This window comes from Mytilus galloprovincialis, chromosome 12 (assembly GCF_965363235.1).
Source record: "Mytilus galloprovincialis chromosome 12, xbMytGall1.hap1.1, whole genome shotgun sequence".
NCBI lineage: Eukaryota > Metazoa > Mollusca > Bivalvia > Mytilida > Mytilidae > Mytilus > Mytilus galloprovincialis.
In genome coordinates this window covers 12610412-12620157 of record NC_134849.1, presented here as the reverse complement: position 1 = coordinate 12620157, position 9746 = coordinate 12610412, and the positions used below count along the sequence as shown (strand labels likewise).

The 9746-nt window shown below is 30.9% G+C and overlaps 1 protein-coding gene across 1 annotated transcript in view; it reads right to left on the bottom strand.

The window, feature by feature from the left end:
* Nucleotides 1-804: 804 nt before the first annotated feature.
* The window catches only part of LOC143055213 (uncharacterized), a 28248-nt gene continuing 19306 nt past the window's right edge, over nt 805-9746 (bottom strand). Inside the window, exons 11-14 of the mRNA XM_076228347.1 lie at nt 9275-9384; nt 5860-7064; nt 3657-3674; nt 805-820 (exon numbers count right to left, since the gene is read on the bottom strand). Coding sequence (XP_076084462.1) covers nt 805-820; nt 3657-3674; nt 5860-7064; nt 9275-9384 — 1349 coding nt within the window. The remainder of the gene's footprint in view (nt 821-3656; nt 3675-5859; nt 7065-9274; nt 9385-9746) is intronic.

The following is a 9746-nucleotide window of genomic DNA, read 5'->3' as shown; positions in this document are numbered from 1 at the left end:
TATTCATTACATAATAGTTCATCTACTTAGTATGTCAAAACAGAGCACGTGGTTTAGCATGTTCAGATACGAGCATACGAGAAAGTATGAATTGTGAAATTTACAGGAGAAATGTTTAAAGATATATTGTTGTGCTAATTAGACCTTTTTTTTGCTCTTCCTAACAGTGCACGGACCTAAAATATAACCATTGCTGTAATACTGTTTAAGTGTGACACATGATGAATACAACAACCGAGTGTCAGGAGGTGTCGATTTCCTTACAATTGAAGAGTTACATACAGTGACATGAATTTGTAATTGCAGATTCGAGAGAGTATGGTACAGCCAATGACATGATGTGATGAATCGACGTGTTAAGGGTTTCATACAACAGGGATGATGGGTATTTCTATTTTTTATTAGACCCATAACTATATTATAACTTGTGTATTATTTTCTTAGAAAACGGTTGTTTTTATTGCTTTAAATACAAATCAAAGAAATTGAAAAGATAAGCCATATCGAAAAAATACATGTATTAATTTTACCAGGAAACTTGAGGTGTTTGAATAATTATTAGTATGACAAAATATAGTTCACAACATTTATAATATCTGCTAAGAGTAAACGTTATTAAGATACCAATAATGACATATTCCAGTATAACCATTAAAACTTCGGTTGATGAAACGTAATGTGCGAGCACATTTCTAGTTTTACTAATGAAAATGCATTTATTTGAACACGTCTCTTCTACATAAATTGGAGTTACAGATTCATAATCCATAACCGTAAACATATCAGATAATCAGATATATATACTTACTTCTCATTTTCCCTAAAATGATAAAGGAAAATATTTCAATGAATAATGTTATTTTAATTAATGTTATTCATGAAATAACTTACATGTCAACACATCTTTATCTACATCACTTTAAAACACTGTAATGGTGACAACAGAAGATGGAGAAATGAATGTCGATAATCGTACTACGGTATGACAACTAAGATTTTGCGTTAAATATAATCACAAAAATGAATACTGTATACGTTGACAAATGATAACAAACTACCACATGTTACAATAAGAGAGTGAGTACAATGATATGAATTAATATATACAGATTTCGGAGAGAACAGTACTGCCAATGACATAAGGTGATAACTCAGCGTGATAAGTTTATCAGTCTTTTGGGGAGATGGCTATGTCCTTTTTTATCAGATCCATCTCTAGTATTACTTGTGTATTAACCAAGTGAGGAACGGTGTGTTTTATTGCTTTAAGTACAAATTACAAAATTAGGAAAATATATTTTATTCATTCTACAACGAAACGTGAAAAGTCTATTATGGTATGTCTCCAGCTGTACTTGATTTACAGGCATGCCCATGTCACTCTCATTAGGACCGTCCAATTCAAAAGAAGTCAGAGTCTTACGTTATAATAGGTCACAAAAGAAGCACAATGACGTTTTAGTAAAATGAGAAACCATTACTTTAAAGACCTGTTCATACACTTTAAATTTACTATATATGAGTTTGCCTGTTCTATTAGTATCGTTCGTTCCGCTTTTAAAGGAGAGGGGAAGAAGGATATCCGTGTTACGAACAAGATGTAAATTATATAAGTGTTCATCATTATCAATATAACGTTAAGTGATTAAATACTAATGACACGTGCGAATTTTACTTTTTACAATAAATTATTCATGAACATCGATATTGATAATTAAAAATTAAAAGCTTCTGCAGTCATATATTTGTTTGATATGGACTTTCGTATAATATACTGATAAAGAGAAGCCCTTATTATTTAGTGGATTCTACTTGTCCTTGACTGTTTACTTGTTATATTCGGTTCGTTGGTAATAAGGAATATAATATTATGTATACACCTTAGATGGAGAAATAGAAAATTATAAAAAAGTTATGATTTGCAAGCGTCTAATGTATTACTAGTTCCTAGGCAATGTGCGTTATGCTAAATTAAATGTTTAAAATGACATAGTATTTTTACTTAGATCTGCGTTACGATACAAACAAAAAGTAATATTATGACAAACACAATGAATGTAATCATAATTCTTTTTCATATTAATCCACGTTAAACTGAATTGCAGTTATCATATCAATATATAAGTTTAATTCAAATAGTTTCTATATTTCGCGGGAAGGTGTATGCTGTATTTTCAAAAAAATGAAAAAGCGATACTTAAATTTCAACTTTTTATGAAAAGACTTTTTGACTCATTTATAGTGTAATTTGTTATATTTTTTTAGTTTTGCTTGTATGTTGACAATATGAATTTTCGTTTTCAAAAATGATATTATCAAATTATCACGTGGTTATCACGTGCAACTAAAAATCTATTTATAACCGTGAAAACAGAAAACTCGAAAGTGCTAGCGTGTAGACAGTGTTGTTTTTCTATTGTTATTGTATTGTTATATGTGGATAGCTTATTTACCAAAGTAATAGAAAAGGACTACTCGCCTCTTTGAATAAAAAGATGAATTAAATAAACTGCGCCAAAATTACTATGACCTTCAGAAATTATAACGTCTGATACTTAAACGGTATAAACACATGTACCGAGTAGCAGTTTTCGTAAAATATAAATATTCAGCTTTCTGTACGTTAATTTGACTGGAAAATTCATCATTTCTACACGTTAGCACTTTGGGGTCAAAGTTAACGTGTTTCACAAGTTTTCGGGTCCGACATTGTTTACAAACGCACAAGTGACTTTCAAAGGGAAGTAATTTTGTGAACAGAAATAAAAATTTCACATGTCGGGAAATTGTTGCTGATCTTTATTTAAATGTTCTTTGTTGTTGCATCTTCTCCATAGTCAATTGATTCAATTAAAGAAACAAACTGTTTAAATAAATAGTTTGCTCGGAGAATAGATCAGAATGATTATTACACATAGGTTTGAGGTATAAAGCCCCTTTTCTCTCTGCTTGGTGTTTATTTTTTTTACGGACACCAATAAAACATGACAGTTGGGGTGGCTCTCATGTTTGGGTTTTGCTCATTGTTTAAAAATCATTCAGAGCATACATTGTACATCATTCGGTAAATGTGTTGTTCAATCTTGATAAAACAAAGGATGTACTAAAAACTAGTAAAAGACAGATATAACTGATGCGTTATAATATATAGATAATGTATGTCCTAAGTGAAATATTAAGTAAATCATTGTTTACAATAGTCTCTTTCATTTAAGATAAAAAAAAAAAAAAACCCTTTTTCATGAATTTTAAGTATTCAAATCAAACTGAGGTTGTAAAAACGTAATGTATGAGAGCATTAACAGTTATCGTATTCAAAATAATCCTTAATTGTTAGTACTTATTTACACGTTTGTTTTATGTAAAACTCAGTTAAAGAACTATAATCAATTTTAGTTTAATTAGTTTAAACATATTAATTTACAGTGGATTGGGAACCAAGTTTTGCAACTTATTTTAATCCCTTTTCTCTTTGCGGGTGCGAGTGCTGCCTTGTAGTGGCATTGGTCTACTCTTTTTGGATATCTACAAGGGTGTCTTTTACGTGCAAGAGATATGGCTCTCTCTTAACACGGGTCAGCCTTTTATCGTCCCCTTCTGACGGACAATCATCGTTCAATGATCAAACAAGCATACTAAACTATGAAACTACTTACCGTATAAGCCTTTGTCTCCTGAAATCATAAAGACAAATATAACACGATTAATCGTAACTGTTGCCTTTGTATCAAGACATAAGACACTTTATATGTACATAACTGATGATAAATGATACAAGAATAAACGTAATTGTTCATGATATGATAGACCAACCACCTTTGTGACATAATATACAGGAAATTCCTATTATCTCATTATTTTTATTGTTCAATTTACAATAAAAGAGGAACAATAACTTTACTGTCATAGTCAAAAAGCATTTGAAAATAATGCAACACCATTGTCATTATTGTAAATTCAATACTATTATCACAATTTCTTTTAAAGTATATTCGGTTTTGTAAATATAGAAGGCATTTAAACTGATGAACATTATATGGTTGATTGTTGTCCCATTGACATTCATATCACATGTCCTTATTTGTAAATGGATATAACAGATCTATATTGACTACAGGTGAATTGTCTGAGCAGTACTGGAAGTACTACAATGATTATTTTCTGAAATTAAATGAAAGACTGAAAATAACTGTTTTAGGTCAATTTTCTTTTACTAAGACTACCTAAAATATATTGTGCATATCGACCAAGATATGCGGAAATATAGGTCATAGTACGGTTTTCATAATTTGGTAAACCCAACTAAAGTTTAGCTGCAAACGACCCCGATTTGACCAACATGTCCATTACACTATATATTGAGAATGCTATTGTTTATTCATTACTCATGTTACTGTGTTATCGTTTTAAGTCACACACTATCTATTCAAATGTAATACCCACTATTACAATGATCAATAATAAACTAAATACTAATTTTACTATACAATCATCACGATTAGTAATACTGACATCACTGACGAGTTTGTTGATTGTTGAAGTATGAGATTCTCATATGATTGCGACTATGTTTCAACTTTCGTTAGTACTTTACTTTTTTTAATAGGTTGTGATATTTTATAAACGCAATATCATCGGGTTTTAAGATTTAGTCAGAACACACAATCGGTGACACGTGTAGAGCAGGAACTACTAATTGTTCGTAAGTTGCCTATGTAATGTTTTATGGATTTGTTAGTCATTCTTTATTTTTGCCACACATGAATGCATGTAGCGTTGTCAGTTTTTCAACCATTGAATTAGTTTAGAAAGTCCTCTGGTATTTTCTATCTTATTTCATGTTACAGCAACAAGGTTGTGGTTTAAGAAACGTATTACAATTAATTTCATGTCCATTCTCGTTACTGTAAAAGAACAATTTCGTAATATTTCTTTGATTTGACATGCTCACAAAAAATATTGGAAAGTATAAACAGATTATTAAAATCTTTCAGATAGCAATCAACAATAACATGAATAACATTGCAAAACAAAAACAAAAACGTTAAAAATGTCAAAGGCATACTGAATATCAAAACTTAACAAAACTGACCCAAATAAGAGCCGGTTGTCAAAGGTTTTCTGATTCATAATGGCATCCATGAAACTTTCGAAGAAAAGATTTATGTTTCCATCACAAGGACATGTTATTCATATTCAAGCGCTGCGTAAATATTGTTACATAAAACATTTTCCCAAGTTAACCAACCCGAAACAGTTTTGTCTAGAAGAGAGAGGCGAACGATTCCAGAGGGACATGCAGATCATAAATCGAAAAAAAATTTAGAGATGCACATTTCTCGGATTTAAACTAGCCATAAAAGCTTTTTTTTTAGAAAAATGTATGTACCAACTCAAGAATATGATTTTACTCGTTCCGTTGATTGATATAATTTTATTTTGTCAGTTTTGTCGTGAACTTCATCTTTTGAAATTGTCTTAGTGTGCGGAATTTTAGTTATATTTTGTTACCTCCACATCAGACATATGTGTTCATGGATAATACCATGTAAAACATGGTATTGGACATAAGAAAGCACATTTGACTCAAACAAATGTACTAAATAAATGTCTCAAATGTCCACTTTGGTATTTTATTGTACGTTTATTAAACGAGAGACTTCCTTTTCCGCCATTGAATTTAGGAACATTAGTGATGTTGTTAAAATCAGAATACAAAGCAAAATACGTTTAACGGGCAGAACTATGATGATGATATTAAACAGTTATAAGATGATAAGAATAATACTTTATTTATGCACTGTCATATGTTGTCAAGTATGTTGCAAAAAAATACAAAAGAGTTAATGTTGTACTTACTCTAACTGTCTATTGAAACCCCACGACTTTACTAAATCGTTTGATAAGTGGTTTATATTATGCTCTAAGCATCGGTAATCCGTAGTGAGTAAATCTTCAAATGTATTTCGATTGATTGCAAAATCCCCATCTTTACATGTAAATGTATTTGAATATGGTATATGCAGACTATAGCGCTTTCGCAGTGTTTCTACGAATCGATGTAACTCTGATCTCAATTTTCTGTAAGTTTTATTTGACATACGTGAATCCCATACCTGAACGGCTATGGTATTAGGGCCTTCACAAACCACTAGTTGTTCACATCCAGACGAATCCAAATCAAATACACCAACCTGGCGATATAATGCATTTCTTTTGCGTCGAATTTGTTTATCGATTAGAACACTAACATGGTACTGCTTTATGTACCATGCAATAACGTGGTTGAAGAAAGCTGGAGGAAGAAACTTGAATTCTAAACATAACCAGCTAGTTTTGTAAAATGGTTGACTTTCTTCACCAAACTGCTTTTGAACTTTAGAGAACGAGCAAGACTTTATCATGCATGGCATGTATAGTGCAGTTGATTCTTTTAAGTTCACTATGATGTCAAACCGTTTCATAACTTCAATTAAATGTGCTTTGTTCTCTTCAAATTTCAATTCTGGTTCTTTCTTGAACAGAAGCGATATGAGTGAATCTGTTAATTGACCAGTGTCTGTCAATGTTTCCCAGTCATCTGAAACTTCGATTACATTATCAATTTTATCACTAACAAGACATCTCAAGGCTTTTATTAACCATTTAGGGTCCAAAATAACATGATCTGCTAAGTTTTCTTCGTCAAAGTAGACAACTGTTCCCATGTCATGACAGTATTGCAAACATTGTTTTACTTCATTATCTTCGCTAATATCAATATCTTTGTGTTTTGCAATTTTAAGCAATGCGTTTGTTGATGAAATTGGTACATTGTTGTCTTTCAACTTCAATAGGACTTGTTGAAATAAAAGCCATTTTAACGGACAGTCTTTGCCCCAATCTTCCATATCCATAGCTTGGCGTGAAATATCTTTTCTAATCTCTTCAAACACAATATCAGTATCCTCAGTATTAGAAATAAAATAAATGTTTCTCAAGTGTCCTTTCTTTTCCTGGTTATTCAAAATTTTTCTTAAATTCTCCTTGAATTGTTTTTGTCGTTTTTCTCTCTCTGAGGGTTCCTTCAATACATTTAAGGCAAAATGTATAATAATACGTCTTTGGTTAAATATTTGACGTAAAAATAAGATTAACAGGAATCATTTATTTTACCGATTAAGAAGAATTTATTTTATATTTCAATTGTTTCAAGCGACTATAACTATCGTTAATTTGATACTCATTTCTGTTCATAATTGTAGAATAATTGGCTCATCCATTTAATGGCTGGATTTGAATCATAATGGAAGCAGTAATGTTGGACACTTTTTTTATAGTTCAAAAGACAATATGGTGAACTCATATGCAGGTGGGTACATAACATACTATATGATGTGGCCCTGTACTTAAACACCCCGTCATTATGTTACAAGTATTGTGCTATGGTAAGGTTTAATATTGTTGTCTTCCATTTTTGCTTACGTGTTTTGTCTTTTTGCCTATGTGTGCATATTTGACAAAAATTTGCTGATGTTTTATAGTGATTAACATTATAACACAACGTTGACTGCTAAATCCCTATTTTTAACATTTTTACCTATTATCTCTGTTTGTTTTGTTCATATGTCGTTGTCAATATAACTGAATTTGATGCGACTGTCATACAAGTTATAGGTTTAGCAAGCTATAAAACCAGGTTCGATCCACCATTTTTTATATAAGAAAGTACGTGTTGCAAGTCAGGAATATGACAGTTGTTAGCCATTAGTTTGATGTGTTTGAGCCTTTGATTTTTAATTTGATAAGGGACTTTCCGTTTTGAATTTTCCGCGGAGTTAAGCATTTTTATAATATTACTGTATCTATGCTATGTGAGACACTTGAATTGTAGTATCATTTAGATTTAAACACGTTATGATGATTTAATTCAAACCTAATAATTTTAATTGACATATAAAACATGATATACACATGACACAACCCCAAAAGAATTCTGTTTGCTTCTGTCATGGTTGAGTGAACAGTCTATATCAAACCATTAGTTATTTTCAGACACTATATTTTAAATACGTTCGTACTGTTAATATAAGTGCTGGGGTCAAACATATCTGAACAATAAATGTGCACAGCAAGAGGTGTCTTATGTTGATGCTAAATGTCATCTAGAAACTGAATCAGGGTTAGAAACAATATGATACTGACATTGAATAATATTAGTCCTGTTAAAGAATTATGAAATATCTATGGAATTTAATCGATTCCTATTACTAAAGGTACGTTATAGGTTTTACTTTACTGGGTTTTAAAAAAGTATTAAATATGACATTTAACTTATTGTTACCCTTGGGTTTTTCATATTTTATACAAATATTCAATATTTACAATGAATCAATATGTAGAGTTTCATAAATTTGGATACAATCGAATGTAAATGGACTAGTTTATTGAATGCTCAACTGCAGAATAATTAGCATTCAACAATCTTTGATTTAACTGTTAAAACTTTCTTAGAAAGTATACATCCCGTTAATATTGTGGACGTACTTTGTGTTACACAGTTGTATGCACTGTTTATGACGTACAATATAACTCACGAATTATATAAATGATGTGTCAAATAACAAATTCATCAATGAGACAACTCTCTACAAGATACCAAGGGACATAGGAATTAACAACTATAGGTCACCGTACGGCCTTCTACAATGAGTACAGCCCATACCGCAAAGTCAGTTACGAAAGGCCCCAAAATGACAAAAGTAAAACAAATTAAACGAAGAAAACTAACGGCCTAATTTATGTACAAACAATGAACGAAAAACAGAAATGAAACACATAAAAAAACGACAACCCCTGAATTACATGCTCCGGAATTAGGAGAGGCTCTTACAAACACGTGGTTTATTAAGGGTTTTTTTTTTCCTTTTTTTTATGTATCATGTTATCATATGACACTGTCGAAGCTGAGTCTACAAAAGACACATCAGTGACTGTCAAATGGATTATATCTAGTCCAAATGATTTAAAAAGAAGAAACAGTGTATTCCGTACTCTTCTCATTATAAAAACAGAGAAAGTGCTCACATCACGCTTTTTGATGCTTCATGTTTAATGTTCGGCCTGGTAATTTAACACTTATTTCCCTTGTATTTATTATATTGTGTAAACAAATGTATTTTTTATTTCAATATATAGATTCTAATTCGTCCATATAGCTTATTTATTCTAATTGTAAAGATATAATCATTCTGAACTAAAATGTTTTACAGGAATTTCGAATTACCATGCTTACCTTTAATTTATCTTCGTTTGTACACACAACAATGATTGGAGGGTCTAGTCTTCCTTGTTTTGTAGTCGACCAGTAGCAGTGAATAGCATCAAACCAGAAACTTACATACTCTGTGTTAATAGAATTTACGTTTTGTAAATATAAACATATAATACATGTCATTTCCAAAACAGCTGATATAAGTATCTAAAAACAATAAGTCGACTTTTTTTTTAGAGTATTTCTACTTTGTTTCACTTTGGTGGATAATTGCCATATCGGCAATCATAAATCACCTCCTTATTTTTATGTTTTAACCCTTTACATTATTTTTTAAATATTCAAAATTGATACCTAGTATGAGATTGTTCCGAACAATGCTATCTATTCGAATCAAAAATACAGATGTGACTAAACTCTTACATTTGTAGAATTTAACATGGCAGCGGAGGTAGCTTAACTTTATCATATGTATGAATAAAGCTTGCATTTG